Source organism: Hermetia illucens, chromosome 5 (genome assembly GCF_905115235.1).
Source record: "Hermetia illucens chromosome 5, iHerIll2.2.curated.20191125, whole genome shotgun sequence".
Taxonomy (NCBI): domain Eukaryota; kingdom Metazoa; phylum Arthropoda; class Insecta; order Diptera; family Stratiomyidae; genus Hermetia; species Hermetia illucens.
In genome coordinates, this window is record NC_051853.1 from 857,205 (window position 1) to 878,049 (window position 20,845).

A 20,845-nucleotide genomic window follows, 5' to 3' on the forward strand; every position below is an offset into this window, starting at 1 on the left:
TTTCACCTTTTCGAAATCGATATCATGAAAAAAATTGCAGGTGGATTCTCGTTGGTCCCGGAAAATGACGCCAATCGAAGGCTTCTCATCCACGATAATCAGCAATCTCAGAGGCAAAGACAAAAAACAAATTGATTTGTTCTTGCCTCCTATTTAGCTTCCCTCAGACTGTATCCTCTTTTCAAACTCCTACGTCTCATGCCAACATCATAAAACAGCCAAAATCTTCATTTATTCCGAAATATTAATTGCAAACAATAACAAAAGTTCCATAACCCTAAAACTTATTTACATATTATCAATTTTAATGTAGGAGCTCTCCAATATTTCAAAATGAACATAAACCTTTCCTTTTTGTTATTGAATTAACAGTGCATTGCATGGATCCATTATAGGGTTGATCATGGTGCATGTTAGTACATGCATTTTTAACGTTTGGTTCAGGTTAGTGCGAAACGTTTTGTACACAAGTAGTACTAGGAACAGCTGACATTGCGGGGATTTTCGTTGTGTGGAAAAAGGTCGGTTTAAAATAGGATGAAGATAGCTGATACTTGAAGTTGGAGTTTTGCTTTTTCTTTATTCATGTTCTTGAGTACGTAAACCTAGGCACTCCAAACATCCAGCTGCTTGTAAAAAAGTCCCTGCCAATATTTCGCGCACACTGTTTTAACGAAGAACCCGACGTATCATTTCATGGCCTGCTCTTCATCGGCCATCCTCAGATAACAAGTTACATCAGAGCATTTCACCACTTTCAACCAAATTGACCACGTGTTGATCGAACGCCGCCACCTCTCAGCCTTGATGAATGTCAGAACATATAGGGGGGCCAATATAGACTCGGATCACTATCTCGTTGGCATGGTGCTCCGAGCTCGAATAACAACATCACCTAGAATCCCCTCCGACAATCAGGTGAGAGTGAACACTGAAGCCATCCACAACACAACCCTCCGCGACACCTATAAGAGGGAAATGGATGCCGCAATAATCGCAGTCAACAGAGGACCTGGAGATGAAGCATCAACTAATGATCTTCACAACCACCTGAAGAACGTTATCATGGATACGGCCACAAATATACTTGGCCCCAGCCGCAAAAGGAGTCGGAACGGCTGATTTGACGATGAATGTAAGCTGGCAAATGAACGGAAGAATGTCGCATACCGGGTAATGTTGCATTCTCAAAGAACGCGGGCACGCGCAGAGACTTATCACGAACTCCGTCGAGCGGAGAAGCGACTTCACAGACGGAAAAAGGAAGCCTGGGAGAACCAACAAGTCTGTGAACTAGAAAAGTACAGGGAGCAATCGCACCAGGCGCGCAAGTTTTACCAACAAGTCAGCAGGATGAAGCCTTATACACCTCGATGCCCATCCTGCCGAGACAAAGAGGGAAATCTGATTTCTGACAGAATGGGCATATTAGAGCGATGGGTTGAGTACTTTGATGAGCTAATGAACAACCAGAACATCGGCGAGTTGGAGGTCCCGCCAACTGAAGACGACGGACAAATACTGCCACCACCAAGTTTAGGAGAAACAGTCCGTGCAATTCATCGGCTAAAAAATCATAAGTCGCCAGGAGCCGATGGAATTACAGCCGAATTGGTTAAATATGGAGGCGACCAGTTACACCAAGTGGTTCATCAACTTGTGCTCAAGGTATGGGACAGCGAATCAATGCCTGACGATTGGCAACGAGGCATAATCTGTCTCATACATAAAAAGGGAGATATCACACAGTGCAGCAATTATAGAGGTATTACGTTGCTGAGTACCATCTATAAGATATTCTCCACTATCTTGCTAGGCCGGATAGCTCCACACACCCAGAACATCATTGGCCCATACCAAAGAGGCTTCACTCCAGGCAAATCAGCAACAGATCAGATTTTCTCGGTGCGGCAAGCGATGGAAAAACTGTTGGAATATGGACAACAGTTGCACCATCTGTTCATCGACTTTAAAGCCGCCTATGATAGCATAGCCAGGGTAAAACTGTACACGGCCATGAGAGAATTCGGTATCCCGACGAAATTAATAAGACTGACTAGGCTGACCCTGACCAATGTGCGAGGCCAGATAAAAGCAACAGGATCACTCTCAAGACCATTCGACATCAACAACGGTCTACGACAAGGGGATGCGCTATCATGCGTCCTCTTTAACCTGGCCCTCGAGAAAGTGATCCGTGATGCTGAGGTGAATGCAAGAGGTACGATCCTCTTCAAGTCCACCCAACTACTGGCCTATGCTGACGATATCGACATCATGGGAAGAACCACCCGAGACGTACAAACTGCCTTCATTCAGATCGAGCAGGCGGCAATCGAGGCGAAATCTTGGGCTACACATCAATGAAGGTAAGACAAAATATATGGTGGCAACGTCAGCACCGAAGACGAATCAACCAAGAACATCAAACCGCACTGGTCAAACACAAACACGAAGAAGAATAAGGATAGGAGAATACAACTTTGAGACCGTTGACAATTTCTCCTATCTAGGGTCGAAAATCACAACCGATAACAACTACGATGATGAAATCCGCGCACGGTTGTTGTCAGCCAACGGAGCCTATTTCAGCTTACAAAGACTGTTCCGCTCGAAACGTCTCACCATAGGGTCAAAGCTCTTACTGTACAAGACTATAATCTTGCCAGTCCTCATGTATTCCTCGGAAACTTGGGTTCTTAGCAAGAAAAATTGCGAACTCTTGGCCGCGTTCGAGAGAAGAATCCTCCGAAGAATTTTTGGCCCCCTACATGAGGATGGACGATTTCGTAGCCTACACAATGACGAAATCTATGAACGATACCATGAAAAAAATCCGGCTCAATAGGTTACGGTGGACGGGTCACTTAATCCGTATGGATGAGGATGATCCCACCCGGAAAGTCTATAAGGGCAATATCTATGGTAGAAAAAGAAGACGATAGTCAACCCATGGAAGGTTCTTTTTGTAAAAGAGGGACCGGGTTAATTTGCGGCTAACCAGTCGTTGATGTATCTTTCCAGGATTATGGAGCAAGTGGAGAGAAGAGAGAAGCGTAGATGGTGGAGTCCTCGAGGGAGACATTGAAAGGCCTGGTGGACCGACTTCTGAGAAGATATTGAGGTTACACTGTTAGCAACAGTAGGAAGCGCCTTTTCAAAACATACTTTTCTAATCAATTTCCCAAAAACAGTTATATACTATTATTAACTCAATATGACCAGATATCGATATGGAGAGTATTTTAAGGCCTGGTCACCGTATAGAGGCAACTTCATGATTGTTTCAGATTTTCCGGTTGGGTAATTTCTGAGAATGGGTCCCTTAAAGAAATCATCACTTTCGACCCTCCACACTCCCCGCCTTCCCTGTGAAAACTAAGACATCTCGGGACTAAGGCATCGAGACCTTTCATTTGATACCTCACAGGACTATATTTGGTGGAAAAAAATGTTTACACCACGCTTTTGCATATATGAGGACCCCCTCCCTTAAACTCAACGTAAAAATATGTAACTCATTGCATGTCTGGGCGTTCACAGTTTCCACCTTCCCACTAACATTCGTGTTAATCGATACAGGCGTTTCTAAAAAAGTTGCATGTGGCAGATAGACAGACAGATACTGAATTGATTGTAATAAGGTTTTGTTTTACACAAAACCTTAAAAGCGATGTAAATACCTTTGAGATGACAGTCAGTGTGAATGTGAAATGATTGATTTGATTTATTGAAGTAATCTCGTGATACATTTAAAAGTTATTTCTAGCTACATATACACATCTGGGACAATAAATATAAAAAAAGATTAACTCAAATTACTCGCATAAGATCGAGTTCGGCTTTTGACCTACATAGGAAACCAAACTCATGATCGTTCAAAACACTAGCTTCCATCTATTTTCAAGCAAACTCGATTCTTGAAGGCAACATTCTATCAACATCACCGTTTCTCTTTTGAGAATGTATTTTTGGCACTCAACACCTCCGCATTATCCACTTATGTGTTAGCTTGAATATGAATGAAAAAAGATTGGAGAATCTATCATTGAAGGCTGTATCTGAATCTACGATCAGCCACAAGATTCAGCCCTTTGCTACGATTCTAGACAATTATGGTTTTATCGAATCGGTCATTAGGCATAGTAATTTATTCGACTCTCAACTTTGTTTGCCCGGAAATATTTTTATTATAGATACCTCGCCTAAATAACCTTCTATCGAGGTCCAAACATGGCAGGTCCCACTCGTATGAGCGAGTTAAGCGTACATATATACACTGTGCTTGGTAAAAGAACCACACGCGGTGTTCTGTGTCTCATGTCACCAGTGACCAAATATATTAAGTGGTCTGTTCAATCTGAATATTTGACGTTTAAATGCTAGTAAGATTGTATTCACTGGTATGTGAGATATAATGGTAATATTGGCTATGAGTAGACAAGTTGGAAAACGGTTGTGACATCCTACGCTGCTGAATAATGGCGTGAATAATATGACCATCTGGTGATTGGATCATCAAAATTATTAGGAGCTATTAGTACTGCAGTTATGAGGCAGAAGTGGACAATGGTAGTCAGCGAATTTGACTACTATCACCATAAGTTTAGTTATTACTTCATGTCTTTCACCCTAAGTGCAGATGATTCAGCGTGTTCGCAAGAAGTGACTACTTCTGTTAGATTTTTCTTCACATAAATGACTCAACGATGTCAAGATTAATGGCGTGCTTATGGCATTCTGCCAAAAGTATGTCAACTACTATTTATTTTGAACATATCTAAATTTACACGATCTTCTTTTTGGAAATAAACACTGAATGAAGGGTTAAGTTTAAAATGCATATAACATATTTGTTGGTAGCTATTTTTCGGTTTTTTTCCTTTTCACCCATGGCCTTTGTGATATTTACAAAATAAATAGAGAAAAATATCTGCCTGGGTCAATAAAAGTAATAAAAAAATCTGCTGGCGCCACGATTTTATTCCTGAAATTTATTTCCTTTTTATCAATCTCAAAAAAATAACTAGTAAGGTACTAACCAAGTAGATCTGGATCCATTCACATAAATGTTTTACCAAGAAAAAAGATACTTGTACCTGTACCAAAAATCCTACGTTAGGATGTCATGCAAATAGCCTATTTTATGAAGGGGTTGGCTACAAACCTTTTACAACGTATTGTTTTCAATTGAGTTTATTGGGTCGCATCGACTTCTTTCCATAACCCAAACATTTTTGTAGATATTTTTTACTTATAGAGTCCAATTTCATTCTAATGGTAGCTGTTTCTTTTTACAGGGTCCTTATTGGCGCTCCCGAAGCACAATCCGGACAACCGTCGGTGGTACGCGGTGGGGTTGTTTACAGATGTGATATCTCTGAAGATAATCGTTGTCAAGCAGTACCTTTCGACAGAAATGGTAAGTTTTATTATATTTGTTAGGTTTTATTTATTTATGTGGCCCTTTTATTTTACGCGATGGGTTATTATGAAATTGAAATGCTGCTCAAGTCTGGCAATTTCAAAACAATAGGAAAACTCATAAAAAGTGTAGTTCAGATAATATGGGGTAAAAGATTTTGGAATCTTGTTTGACTAATTCTTTATCTTTCACAATAAAATAATGTCTGGTATGTGTACATAGATTACAATGAAAAATTTTGCTAATTGGAAGTTTTTGGTTTAATGTATGCAAACCTTCATTATTTTAGATTAATTTTTGGGGGCAATAGTTTTCTGAGTAGGACGTCTACATAAAAGGAATTTAATAAGGTCACGTCTCTATTAGAGTAGTTGACCCCGGGTGGGGTTAGTTTCATCTGGCAGCATTCATCCGGTTCCACATTATTATATCGTGCAGTCGGTGTTCACGACTGGCAAACCTGCTAGGGGAGTCTGGTTAGTTGACGGCCCTGATGATCGTGTTGGTGCCATGGGGATCGTAACAAATATCACATTACCATCACCCAACGCAATTTAAAAATTATCAAACTTGGCAACATCACTGCATGACCTAAGATGTTCGCATTATCAAACATCACCGCATTACCTAATGATACCACATTCCAGAAGTAACAGTTTCTTTTCAGTGAGAATTTGTCAAAAATTCCTCGAAATACCGGTATATGAGCAATAGAAACTCGTTATTCGGCAATTAAAAAATAAAATTTTGTCTTTTTTTCCATTATACAGGGTGCGGCAGCATAACGTCCTTTTTTCAAAACTCAATAAATCAATTATAATGTAGGTACATGTCTAAAGTTTTTATTTACATTGTTTTGAAGATCAAATCTGTTAGGTGACGTCCCCCATTCTCCATACATTGCGTAAACCGATTTCTGGCGTTTGTCATGACTCTTGTTAGCATAGCAGGTGTTATGTTGGCAATTTCTTCTTGGATGTTGGCCTTCAAATCTTGTAGGGTTCTTGGACGGTTCACATAAACACGGGATTTCAAAAAACCCCATAGAAAAAAATCCCAAGGGGATAAATCGGGAGAGCGTGCCGGCCATTCCAAATCGCCTCTAATTGAGATAAGGCGCTCTGGAAAGTGTTCCCTCAAAACAGCCATCGATGCTCTTGAAGTGTGTGGAACCAAGTGTCCCTCAAATCCAAATTTTCTAGCCGCGGGAAAAAAAAATTCTGTAGCATGTTTACATACCGGTCCGAATTCACTGTCACTGTAACCTCATTTTCCTCAAAAAACCAGGAACCAATAACTCCAGCTGAGGAAATTGCACACCACACTGTGACTTTGGGTGAATGCAAAGGCTTTTGATGCAATTCTCGAGGGTTGGTGTCAGCCCAGTAGCGCATGTTTTGTTTGTTAACCGACCCAAACAAATGAAAATGGGCTTCATCGCTAAAAAAAACAATGGCACCCTCGGGAACGATATCAAGAAGAAGTTCACACGCGTTCTTCCGAGAATTGAAGTCACGTTCTGAAAGTTCCTGCACTATCGCCATCTTACAGGGATGAAAATGAAGATCATCACGAAGAATTCTTCTCACAGAACGATCGGATAGTCCAAGGGCATATGCGTGTTTGCGCGCAGAACGCCGTGGCGATCGCAACATTGACGCTCTCACTGCTTCAATGTTCTCAGGTGATCTAACGGGCCGAGGGACTCCAGTTCTTCTTTTTGTCGCACTTGCAGTTTGTCTGAATGTAGTGACCCATGTAACAATTGATTTGCGGTCTGGGACGGGAGCCAACGAGGCTAAATTAAAGCGATTCCGAAATGCACGCTGTGTTGCAATAACCGAACATCCGCTTGAAAAGTAAACCTCAACGGGAAAGGGACGCTCCTCACTATTCCAACGCATGATGGCGATGGGTATCCCCTCTTGAACGAAACCACTAGCGCTCCGCTATGACATCAACTAACTGAGTGGCGCGCATTTTATAAAAGGAAGTTATGCTGCCGCACCCTGTATTAGAACAGATAGCAGAAACTATAAAGCGATTGGAAGATTCCCCTGAAGAACCACAGGAAAGAAAGGAGGAGAACTGTAGTGTGTCAGGATGAAAAGCCGATGCATCAGGAAGTGAGCATATCGTGAGATCGCCAACGAGATTCCAAAGCCAATGGAAGAGATGGTGCAAGAAGTTGAAAGACGGCAGGAGGAATTTGACAAGTTGCAGTCCAGTCAGAATATTCGAAAATCACAAGAAGTAGTCAGTCAGGAGGTGACTAAAGAGGAGGAGCGAAATTGCCAAGAAGCAATAGGCCATGGAGAGGTCATAAGTGAAGGTGTAAAATGGCAGGAGGAGGCCCTGCTCTTGTATGGCAGGTACGAAACAGGAGGAAGAAACTTGTAAGCAGGATGAGCATACTTGGCGGGACAGTGCAGAGCCGGAGGAGATGACTATTCATGAGGAGATGAGTCGGCAGACGGAAAATGTTAAGTGGCGAGAAGCGATTGAGAAGAACTTGAGACTTTTAAGGTAGCAACAGGCATATGCCGGAAAGCAAGGGATCTAACAACAGTGTATAACTCGCTTAGTGACATGAAGACAATGGTTCGCCAAGTAGTAAAATTGATGAGCGTAACACTTATGCGCATATTTAGAAGGGAGTGCTATGATTCGAATAGAGGAAGGAACGTAACACGGAATTATAAGAAGCGCCGGAGGAAGCGGAAGGGATCAGAATGGATGGATAAATGGACACGGAAAAGGTAAAAGTTTTGGGATAATTACAGTGAAGAAAGCGAGGAGGATACACGAGTGAGTATCGTGGAGCGATTTGATTCTTCAAATACTTCAAAAATTTTAAAATACCGGAAAACTCGGGTTTTCTTCGATACAACACAATTTTATTTCCACAATAAATTCAAAAAAAAACGCCCTCCTTTTTAAGGTTTATGGAAAAAGGAATTTATTGTCTGTACGCCTGCAATTTGTATGTATCAGAATGAATGAGAAATTAAATTGATGGCAGGTTAAAAAAGCAGGAGAAAGTTCTCGGCCGGAAACTCAACTGGAACATTGCTGAATGTCAGTTATCAAACGATTCAGATCTGTATGAGTACCTGAATGATATGAAGGTAATAATTCAGAGTGATTGTGGTGCTGACCCCATTACCTTCTAACATACCGTCATATGGTTGTCCATCTAAGCGCCATCCTTACCGATTCCCTGAAATATGTTTTAGCTTTCTTTGTGAACCCTTGGTCACTTTGAGATAGTGGATTCGATTACATTTCATCCAGAAGAGATAAAACTTCGTCGGATGTTATATGATTTAGAGCCGTGGTGAAATTTTCCCCGTATCTTTTAAGTTGCTCGAACGTTAATGTTCCTCACAGGACCATTGAACGCTCTCTATGGTTCTGAGTGTTGGCCGACCATAAAAGACAATGAACGGCGTCTTGCGGTAATGGAGACGAAGATGCTTTGTTGGACTAGTGGTGTCACACGTTTAGATCACATCCGAAATGAGGATCTCCGCGATCGTTATGGAGTTGCACCGATCGTGGAAAAGTTGCGAGAGAGGCGTCTTCGATGGTATGGTCACGCAATTCGTGCAAACGAGAATTCACTTGCCAAGATTGGTCTGAACATCGAAGTCGATGGTAAACGACCAAAAGGCAGACCTAAGCAACGGTGGCTTGATACGCTGGATGAGGATTTGAAAGCCTCGAGAGTGCACCCAGATCAAGCATTCGATAGAGCCAAATGGCGAAGCCGATCACGGCGAGCCGACCCCGCTCGTGAACGGGACAAAGGCTGAAGAAAAAGAAGAAGCAATGAAAACGGACACAACCAAGGGGTTTGTTGTCCTACTGAAAGACAAACGAATTTTTTATTCTTCAGCCGGCGTTTTGTGACAAATTAAAATACGGCGCATTGAAGTATACTTGCTGCTCTAAATACCAATCTTTTCACTTTGGTTGCTTTGAAGCCGCAAGTTAATTGATCCCTGCCCCCATGCTTGACGATTGCTTGTATGTGTCGTATGGTGGTATGGTCTATTTCTAGACATATTGCTTTCTATTAAACTCAAATGAGTTTTATTTATTTTTGCCAGACCCCCTAATTGAATATCAAAATGCCGCGTGCAGCCACTTGGCACAAACTTCAAACGTTCAACAAATATTTACCTTGATTTTGGGTATTAACATCGTCATCGTGTACAAGTGCGCTAAACTAGAAATGTACGTGCAACCAAGTTGTCAAGCAAGTTGTTGGTTGGTGAAAGATTGCAGGTGCATGGGCAAGTTGCAGTTGCCATAACTCGATCGACCAACTACAACTTGTCCACACATGTGCAATCTCGCTGCAACCGCAACTTGCCGGCAAATACGCAATCTCTCTACAACCAACAACTTTTTCGACAACTTGTTTGCACATCTGTGGTTAGTGTTAAGCCGGCTCCACACGGTTGCCGCAACTGGGTTGTGCACCAAAGGGAAAGAGCTTCCTTTAAGATTCTTTTAGGATTAATGGTAAATCTCGCTGGTCAGCTTCCTGACGCTGGTCAGCTTCCTGACGCTGGTCATATCTCCTTTCCACCACGGTGGCAGTGTCTTCTTACTGTATTTAGCAGGGCATGAAACTATAAAGGTGGTGTCGAATGCCTTTTCCAGAGCCCTACCTTTGACTCCAGTGCATCTGTCGTGACAATCTTACCAATTTGTGGTTAGTGTTAAGCCGGCTCCACACGTCTGCCGCAACTGGGTTGCGAACCAAAGGGAAAGAGCTTCCTTAAAGGTTATTTTAAAATTAATGGTAAAACTCGCTGGTCAGCTTCCTGAGGCTGGAAAGACCTTCTTTCCACCGCGGTCGCAGTGTCTTCTAACTGTATTTAGCAGAGCATAAAACTATAAAGGTGGTGTCGAATGCCTTTTCTAGAGCCCAGACCTTTGACTCCAGTGCGTCTGTCCTGTCAATCTTACCAATTTGCATGCTGGAGAGTTTGTTCTTGATAATTTGACCAAACTTCTTCCAGCCGATCCTCCTGGGGTGTCCGGAAGGTTTCGAGACCTCCGCGGCAAGATCTAGACCGAAAAGTACCCTACTGTGATCTGAGGGGCATCTCTGGCCAGACACTCTCCAGTTCTCTACCCTAAGAATCCCATTGTCGGTTACTAAGGTGATATCATGGACCTCCTCCCAACCGTCACAGTTCTTTGAACTGAGAAAATGAAAGATTGGTGTACTGTCCTTGTTAAACAACGACAGATTTTTATTAATAGCAAAATCAAAGAATGATTCCCCTCTTTCGTTGATTTCCGAGCTGTCTCAAAGCATATGCTTTGCATTGGCGTCGTACCCTATCAACAGGCTGGCCTTCTTTACCACTATGGTGGATGTCAAATGTTACAGTTCTTCTGGTGGAGTTGATCGATCGTGAGCCGTGTAAGCCGATAAAATATACACGTTCTCTGCCCCCGCCTGCTCTAATTTGACCACGACTAGGTCGCCGGAACTCAGTCTGAACACAGAATAGCGTCCTTGCGAGGATGTTCTATTTATCCTGCTCAGTGTTTCTTGGACTGTCGAATAAATTATAATATTTGATTTGGAGCCCTTTGACGGTTCGATCGCCCCCGATCTAGGGCTCCTGTATTAGTGAGACGACGATGTTTTCCGCTAGAAGGAAGACAAGCAGATTAGCTGAGGCGCCCTTCGAGTGCGCAGATTTATCTGCACTATTCACAGCATAATCTACTTGCGTAGAGGGTTCGTCAGTTCCCTTCGGACCGTCGATCTTTATCTCCTCCAGCAGCTTGCTAGCGGTGTCGACTGGATCCAGGTCGCGGAGCGGAACACTTTCACCGTTGCATTCCAGATTTCGAACCGTAATTTATCGTCGACCTTTTGCAATGCCTCCAGACACTCTCCGTTTATATGGAGTAGAAAAGTTTGGCTGTTTCACTTGTATTCGCCCTCCTTGATAACTACCCAGTCGTCCATAGGAATCCTAAATTTACCCTTGAGTTAGGATTGCTGAAAAATGAAGGGAGACGATCTTTCCATAATCATACTTAAGGAGCACACAAAGAAGGTAAGTGTGATTGCCCTAAATTCTTCGGCGAACACACCACGGCCCCAGTAAATTTCCTCCACCACAGATTAACCCTTTCCTGCGGCTTTTGTTGCGTAGCTAGGATTATGGATGGGGTAGGAGGTTTGGTGGTCGAGAAAAGTGATCTGACGTTTTCTGATAACGAGGACGGCGTCCGCGCGGACAGTCTTTGTATCGCAATATTTCTGGAGAGCATATATTGAAGAATCCTCCTCCCACCACTATCTTTCTCAAATTGGACGCGATCGGTTATGAGCAGTATACGCCCAGAAAATATGCAAGGTTTCCCTACCAATTCTAGTTTGGCAATGGTCACATCATTGGAATCTGGGTTAAATAGCCGGAAAATATGTAAGGACACAGCTTTGGAGCTTTTCCCAATTGATATTTTTTTGGAGACCTCTTATTGCCGGATCTCCTCCAACTCACGACTCAGGGGAGTATTAAGAAGGCCATTTGGTATCTTCTATTTTTTTCAAAAAGTCGATTTTCTAAAAACGCTTTTAGCTTATGTGTAGTATATATGTAGCTATAGAAATAAGATACAAAATATTATATAGGCCTGCGAGCTCAGCAAAAATAAGTGAAATTTATTTCGAATGGGCGTGCATATCACCAACTTCTATACGCGTTTTTCTAAACGGTGTTTTTTTCAGGACTACACTATTTGAACCGGTTTTTTGTGTTGGACTCCCGCAACAGCACGCTGGCAGACTACCAACTAAACACCTCCCTGTCATCAGAGAACTAGCCTGGAACCGTTTGACATATTACTTCGGGCTAGCCCTCCCGCTCTCCCGGCTTTGGGAGCCTTCAAGTCAGGGAATTCCTTTCACCAACGGGAGGGGAGGGGAGGAAGGGAGTTGTTAGTTCAGGGAACCCCTTACCGTCCGATCCCTCTGCCGGTCGAGTTCAATCTTCTTCGTAGTAAAAAGAGCCCGTACATAATGCGCAATACGATTCCAGCTGCCAGCGCTCTTCAGCATCTCTCGCACAATGTTATCTGGAGAGAGCTCCCCTATGTCTGCATAAAGCTGCTGGCGGAGGCCGTCCCACCTCTCGCAAGAGAAAAAGGTGTGTTCAGCATCATCCGCCACTCTATTGCAGAATACACAACCAGGAGATCGCGCCTTCCCAACCCTGTGCAGGTAAGACTGAAAACCTCCATGCCCACTTAGAAGTTGGGTAAGGAAGTAATCAATCTCACCGTGCTTTCTGTTCAACCACGGATCTAATTTGTCGATGAGCCGCGCAGTCCACCTGCCCCTTGGCTCATTTTGCCAAGAAAGTTGCCACTCGTTAAGGGTGCGTTGACGTTCTTCACGGGCAACCACTTCTCTTAAGTTTTCGCTCTTACGGCGGTAGATAGCTTTGCGCTCTTTGACAAGGAGGGCAACGGGGATCACTCCCGCAATCACCATCACAGCCCATGAGGAGACGTCTCCTAGTTGATATAGGGCCGCCGACATTCGCCATTAGCCGACTCAAAGCCGCGACTCCTGCTGCAGCCCTGTCCGCTGCTGCTTTGATCGAGCATTAAACCAAGGTATTTAATCACTGGTTTTGACTCTATAGTCAACTTGCCGATCGATATGGGACGCAAGGTCGGGATTTTCCTTCTGGTCAGGATGACTACTTCGGTTTTTTCCAGCGAAAGGTTGAAACCGCGAGCAGTCATCCATCCGCTTACCCGTCGCATCAATATGCCAAGTCTGCTTTGCGCCTGTTCAACAGTGCGTCCGGCAACAAGTGCCGCAACGTCGTCTGCATAACCGACCAGGCGCGACTCTTCAGGCATATCGAGTCTCAGCAGACTATCGTAGGAAGCGTTCCAGAGGTCCGGCCCTAGAATGGATCCCTGCGCTACTCCCGACGTGATTTCCATACTCCTCTGGCCCTCTAGCGTCTCATAGAACAGGGAGCGGTCTTTCAGATAATCCCTTATTATCCGCAAGAGATAGGTTGGCACGTGAAAGGAGTTCTCTAGTGTGCCTAGCATATCTGTCCATCTTACGGAATTGAAGGCATTTCTGACATCAAGAGTTATGAGGAGCACTATCCGTCGAGATCGGCGGCTGTGTGCCCCGGCTCGATTAAACGCATCTACGACCTCCATAACAGCATCCACTGTAGATTTCCCTGTTCTAAACCCGAACTGCCTTGCGGATAAGTCGCCGGCGGCACGGATCGCTTCAGCGAGTTTACCCCTGATGAGCTTCTCGAGCACTTTTCCGGCCGTGTCAAGCATACACAGCGGTCGGTATGCAGACGGGAGCTCCGGGTCTCCTTTACCCTTACTGATCAACGCGAGTCTGGCCACTTTCTAGCGACAAGGAAAAATGCCCTCCTTCAAGCACGCGTTGAACGCTTCGAGCAGCAATTCTGGCCGTTGGCGGAACACCAGTTTGTAAACTTCCGCCGGGATGCCATCAGGACCTGGCGCCTTCCTGTTTTTCATAGTGAGAACCGCTTCTTCGAGTTCTCCCATTGTGAAAAGGGGGCAATCCACGACGCTTTCCGTGCTGTTTACATCAACCCGTACAGGGTGTCTGGGGAACAATGCCCGTACAATGCGGTCCATCTGGTCGGTGCTCAATATGCAGGGCTTCCGCAGAGCCCCGATTTTCCGAGTGACAAGCTTATAGCCAAGTCCCCACGGGTCATCATTCACCTCATTAACAAGCTTTTGCCAGCCGCGAGCTTTGCTTTTATTTATAGCACTGCGGAGTCTCCTTTTTGCTGATCTATATTGTGCCTTTATGGCACATGCCTCCTCGTTGGCGTACAAACGTTGTGCCAAACGGCGGAGCTTATGACACTCCTTCCATAGGTCGGCAATTTCCGCCGTCCACCAGTACATAGAAGGCTTGTCGCGCCTGGGGCCTCTCCGGGGCATGGAAGCCTCACACGCCGTCGTTATCAGGTTCATCATTGAATTTACGACGGTGTCAGCTGCGACACCACCACCCCCCGGAGTGCCCCCCAGCGCGGCCCTACCTGCTCCAAGAGCTTCGATGAACCTTCCGATGTTCACCTTCGCGACATTCCAAACGCAGGGGAAACGTCGTGTTGGTGCTCGCCGGCAAGTAGCGTCAAACACTTCGAACGCAATGTACTGATGATCACTTGCCGAGAAGTCTTCTAGGACTCGCCACCCGTTCACCGATGATGCCAGAGATTCCGACGCAAAAGTGATGTCGGGAATGCTTCCTCCACAACCTGGGCGCCGAAACGTTGGCGTGGATCCGGTGTTTAAAATTACGAGCCCGGTTCTCGCCGCCATTTCCAGAATCCGTTTCCCTCTGGAGTCTGACTGAGGCATGCCCCATTCAAGAGCCCTGGCATTAAAATCACCGCCAACCAGGATTCGTCCCTCCGTGCTCGAAACGGCGTCCTCCAGAGCATCAAGCCGGCGCCGAAAGTCCGGAATCGCCTCATTCGGCGTCAGGTAAACGCTAAAAAACGTTATCCCTAAACACCGGATCCAGACAAATCCGTCCCCCCGGCCTTCGGCAAGAACACGAAGTCGAACGTCGTCCCGAACCCAGAGGGCAGCGGTGCCCGATAAGTCGAGATACCATGAGGACGGGTCCTTGTTTCGGTATTGCTCGCTAATCAGCACTAGATCAGCATTTACTTCCGCAGCGAACTGTGCTAGCAACTGGTGAGCGGTTGCACTCCGGTGCATGTTAATTTGCAAAATGCGGATCATGGCGTTCGCACCCTAGCCCTCTCCAATTCCGCCCTGAAGATTGGACACCGTCCCGAGCCCGCAGTGTGTGCGACGCTTTCGCCAGACGCGCCACGATCCCTGCAGAGAACACAACTCTCGCTTTCCTTGCAAGTCTTCGCTTGATGACCCGCTTGGCCGCATCTCCGGCATGCTGTCCTCCTGTCCGGACCCTTGCAAGCTGCTGACGTGTGTCCATAGTCCAGACACCTGTAGCACTTGGTGGGGACTATCCGCATTCGTACCCTGCATACTACCCATCCGATTTTGATTCTCCCGCTGTTAAGGAGTTTCCCCGCATATTGCTCGGGGACTTCCACCACGGCAAGTTTTTGGCCTCGAGCATTTACAGAGGTAATACCTACCCGGGCATTGGTTACCTCTGGACATTCACGCTTTAGCGCCTCCTCTACTTCGACCTTTTCTGTGAGGCAGTCAAGATCCCGTATTTCTAGAGAGCACATGGGTTCTAGGCTGGAAACAAGAGCCTTCTCCCCCAATAGCCCCTTGACCGCTTCGCAGAACGTGCTCTTGCTGGTCGTCTTTGGGCTCAGTTCACCTCGGGTTTCATCCTGTAGCGGATTTTACTAAGGACCTCTGCAAATGTCTTGCCTTCCATCGGCTTAATGAGCAGAGCCGACGGTCTAGTCCTTCTTCGTTTCCTCGTTTTTTCCACTACTGGCTTTGGGTTGGCAGCCTCCTTGTTTTTGGACAGACGTGTCTCTGGCGACGGAGTCCGTTGTTTCTTTTTATCCTTTTTCGCCTTCTTTTTTTGTGCCTTGGAGACTACTTCGACAAAGCCTCCTTCAGGCACGTCGTCCTCTTTCCACTTTTTCCCCTGTTCATTTTGCAGAGGGCTATCTGCAGTCCGTTTGGCGCAAGCAGCATTCTCAGCGGGGAGTGCGACTGTTTCTGCTCTACAATCGTCTTCCGCTGCTCTCCACGTGCGTCTATAAAAGGAAATGCGATCCAGTAGTTCCTCCAGTTCCATCAGCCCGTTTTTGACGCCTTTGCTGACGTTTCTCTGAAGGAACGTTGCTGACCGCATACGTTTCACCACTGCTGCGCACTTTCTGATGAGCCTTTCCTCTTCGGCTCTAGCGAGGACAGTCGAATGCGCTTCCACTCGATTTGTGTCCAAATCCATCTGCTCAGGACTAGCGTTTCTCACTGAGCTTACTTCCAAAACAGGGGCACTGCAAGGTAATGGAGTTGCCATCTCCGCACGGTCAGTTGCGCCACTTGATGAGGCTTCCTCTTTATTTGGGCGCCCCGGTGTCTCATCGGGTATATCAGCCCTCATTGCCTCTTTCACTGATCGTTGCGGCGAACGACGCATTTTTGTGCTCCGCCCAAACGCACCCAGCTCTTCCTCCTTATCTGTTGTTTCGTCGTTTTTTTTATAATTTTCAGAATATTCTCCATGAAAAAGGTACCAGCGCATCGTATGCAAGGGAGCGGGCCGCAATAGTCAAGAACGGGTATACCCTCGGGGACACAGCCCCTACCCCAGTTCCCTGAGGCCTGACCTACGCTTAGCCGATCCCGGAATTCACGGACGGATCAGCGCTCGCTCGGGGCAACGCGGTCTACTAACACCGGTTCAATGCACACTTCCCGACCAGGGTCCCGAAGGGGCTGGCTCCTGATACACGTCGCAACTACCACCTTGGCAGAGCTACGCTCACATCACCCCGTCGACGCCGACAGAGAGTTGTCGACGGCTCCGGAGACTCCCAGTGTGTCCCGACGTGTACCGGTCATTCGCGGTTCGCTCTTCACCGAGAAGCTTTCTCGAGGCTACTACCTAGGACGCAGGTATGCTGCCAGCTAGGGAGCAGAACTACTTACTCGGGCACCTCGGGGACGTCACACCCCGTATCGTAAGCGACCTGTTTAAAAATCGCTAACGACCCCTGAGGGAACCGGTTGACATAATTGTGAACAACCTATTCGACCGATTTAGCTTAAATTTTGAGGGATTATTATGAAAACGCATTTATTTAAGGAGCTTGTACTTGTACGTCTCCTTAATGCAGAATCGAAAGCATTATTTATCTTAGCGAGGGATGAGTTTGAGAAAATACCGAGAAAATTGGTCCTCTGTTTTATGACGGGTAAGATATATAGAAACTTGAAGTCCACTTTTCAACCAGCTATAAATTCCCCTTCCCGCGTGCCTCACTTTTAAAACGTTGAGTTTTCTAATTTTTGGATTTGGACTAGCGAAAAAGAACAAAGGAATCTATGGGGTTCGTTTTGACATTGCGGAACAGATACAGATAAGTTCAAAACAGCAAGAAATGATTAGCCTTGACTGACTCGTGAATAGTTATTCACTAGAAATAACTCAGTCGTGACCATTATTTCGGATACCAGAACTCTGCAGCTTATTGTGAATCGAACAACAATCTTAAAGAATACCAGAAGACTAGCATTAACGTTAACAATGTTTCTTGACCCCTTTAACTAGTTGATGAAGACAAAAAAATGAAACCGATACTTGGAAACCTCATGCAACACAACAGTTTGTTTTCGTTGTCTTTAAGCTGGTTTGTGCCTTCATTCTCCTGATAATGCTCATAATTTTTAATAATTTATTTTTATGTCTGCATTTCTTCGACGCTGTTAGCGACACAGAAGAAATATTTACGAATGGAAAATAATACTGCGGTAGAGACGACGATCATCTTTCGGAATTACGAAGACATTTAGATGGGAGAGTATCAACAAAAGCCGCCACTTGAGTATCGTCTTCATTGCATTTGCTGCGATGATTTGAAGGTTATCAAAGAGGATGCCACCGCGGCGTTAGCCTTTTAGCTCATCTATAGGTTCTCCTCCAGTCCCAACCGAACGAGCTCTTATTGAACTGATAGAAATGATAACAGCTTAACGGAAATGAATGATATTATAACCATGAAGCTGCAAAGTAGAAAAATATTGGAACTCTTTATATTAAAGTCATTTAAGCACTTTCCAAGTGAGGGGACATAATTTTTATAACGTGGGCGGAAGGTAGTATTGCTTGGCAGTCCGTGTAAATATCTATTATCATTTTGTGCTTAATCTGCATCTACCTCTGTTCACTTTGAGGGCAACGATTACTTCCGCTCGTTTCAGGGGATTGGATTGATTCATTGCATCATAAATACATACAAACATAAATGGAATACCATGCATTTTGAAGACTTGTTCAGATAAATCCAAACTTTAGTCCATGCGACAAAAGATACTATATTTTTTCATTTTCTAGTTGTCTTAACTCGTTCAGAATGAATCACGCTTAATTCGGATATTCGAGTTACTATTTTTGGGCCAAAACTGGATAAGAGTGGAGAAAACAACAAATCTTAAAACCTAGAAATATGGAAATGATGTAAGAAAATTTCCAAGTATGGGAACATTTGCGTAAAGTGAACAATCGCTCGACGATAATTCGCAGATAACATTTCGAGTGACACAGATGCCATCGGTTATTTGCGTGGGATAACTAGTTTTGTCAGAATGAGAGCAAGTAGCTTTTTAAATTGTGAGGCATAATAATAATTGATTAAAAAGATTTGATGTACTATTTCTGTTCAGCTTTTGGCTTTTGCTATGCAGATGATCCTTTACAAAAAGCAATAAGATTCTGAGTCTGCCTAGCAAAAACTCCTAAGTCGTGAGTCGACTTATTGACACAAGTGGAGACAGGTATGGTACACACAGCTCAGGTGTAATGAACTACTTAATTGGTATTTACGAGCCAGCGACCAGCACACAAACGTGCAAAAAGATTTTTTCATACATGTTTTGGTATCTAAAGTTGTTTAGTAACTTTTTGGGATTTTATGGACATGAATATATTTCGAGGCAAACAAAGCTATCTACGTATTTCGATACATATGTGTGTAAAAAAGTCTTGATGACGTTCTGTGGTTGAAATTCTAATACTGGATCTACTATGACGCGGTTGAAACCTTGACGAATTTATAAAAGAAAACTTTTGTGTTAGTTGACGCCACTTTAAACTGCACCGTAATCAGTTCATCTAGAGCGAGCTTGTTTAAAGTATAGAATTTTTGAAGAAGACGCTTTATTTTGTTACACAGAAATCGGAGGAAGTTTGAAAACTGATAGTAGGTGTGAACATGCCCATTTCATGGAAATGTGCGGATTTCTTTTTCATTGCCTCATTTTGGTAGTAACTGCAAGCGTTATTTTGTTAGTTTCTCCGTTGAGTTTTTAAAATTCCAGTAATTTTGTTTTGGAAAAATTAGGAACGCAACAACATCACGGTGCTACGAGTATTTTCAGATTCTCGTAGTGGTGGTTGCCAATCTTTTTGTTTGCCCGATATATACCTTCGGACAATCTGAGCAGGCGATTTTATAAATGCCGCTCATCTCTTCTACCGTTTTTCGATCTTTTTCCCCCGCCAGCTGGGATTTTAGCTGGTAGATACGGCTTGATCCTACCAGCTGTATGTCAAACCTTTTCAATGTCATTTGTATGTGTTTGGACAGATTTGAGAAGGTGACACTTGATCTTTTTTGAGCAGTTAAGGGTAATTATTGGCTATAGAGTGTAGTAAGATTATTACGTTCTAACCTTCGGGTATGTTTCTTAATCATTGTTTCCATGGTGGCGCTGGGGTATCCGTTCTTCATAGCCGTGTCCAAGATGTAGAGTTTTTCGCTTCGGTAGTCTTCCTCTATGAGAGGAATTGTTAGGAGGTGGTGGATCATAGTGCCATAAGCAGCCATTTTGTGCTGGTAGCTGTGGAACGAAGTGGCCGGGATTGTACGTTGAGTGCTGGTCGGTTTCCTGAAAATAGAAAAGGTAAATTGTCCGTTTTGACGTTTGATTGTCAAATCTAGGAAAGCCAATTGGTTATTAACTTCAATCTCGTGAGTGAAGGTAATTTTAGGGTGCAGCGTGTTAATTTTATCCAGCATATTTTGGATATTTGTGTCCGGGATCACTGCCAAAATGTCGTCCACGTACCTGAACCATTTATTTGGCAATAATCCATCCTGCTCCATTTTTTCCTCTAGTGATGCCATGAAGATTTCACTTAGGAGTGGGGAGAGGGGATTGCCCATCGCTACACCTGAGGTCGTTTTGAAATATTTTCCCCTGAATGTGAAATAGTTCTCACTCATGCAGAGGGAAGCCAACCTCGCATATTGTTTAGCCTTTTTCCTCCATTCTGGTGTCGAACCAAAACGTACTAGCCACTCTTCAAATTTTTTTATGGCTTCTTTTACAGGCGTGCTTGGGAATAGAGCTTTGACGTCAAATGACACTAGTCGTTCATTATCCGCCAAAGTCCCCACTGCACTCAATCTATCAATCAATTCTTTCGAGTTTTTGACGGATTGGTTTCCGTTAATGGATCCCAATTTTTGGCATTCTTCATCTCATTGCCTGGTTTATGTACTTTTGGTTGGCATCGAATTCTAGGTAACGAGGGGTTTGGCATCCGCAGCCTAGCGGGGTTACCAACCACTAGAGAGCATTGTTTGAGGGCCTTCCCTACTCTTTTTATGGATCCTAGTAGCGGGTCGTTCCTTAGTTCGAAGTAGTTTCCTC

The 20,845-nt window shown here is 44.4% G+C and overlaps 1 protein-coding gene across 4 annotated transcripts in view; it reads left to right on the plus strand.

The window, feature by feature from the left end:
- The window catches only part of LOC119656576 (integrin alpha-PS2), a 131,185-nt gene that overhangs the window by 48,072 nt on the left and 62,268 nt on the right, over positions 1 to 20,845 (plus strand). For all 4 annotated transcript variants that reach the window (XM_038062963.1, XM_038062964.1, XM_038062962.1 and 1 more), the window contains exon 3: positions 5,301 to 5,422. In XM_038062963.1, coding sequence (XP_037918891.1) covers positions 5,301 to 5,422 — 122 coding nt within the window. The remainder of the gene's footprint in view (positions 1 to 5,300; positions 5,423 to 20,845) is intronic.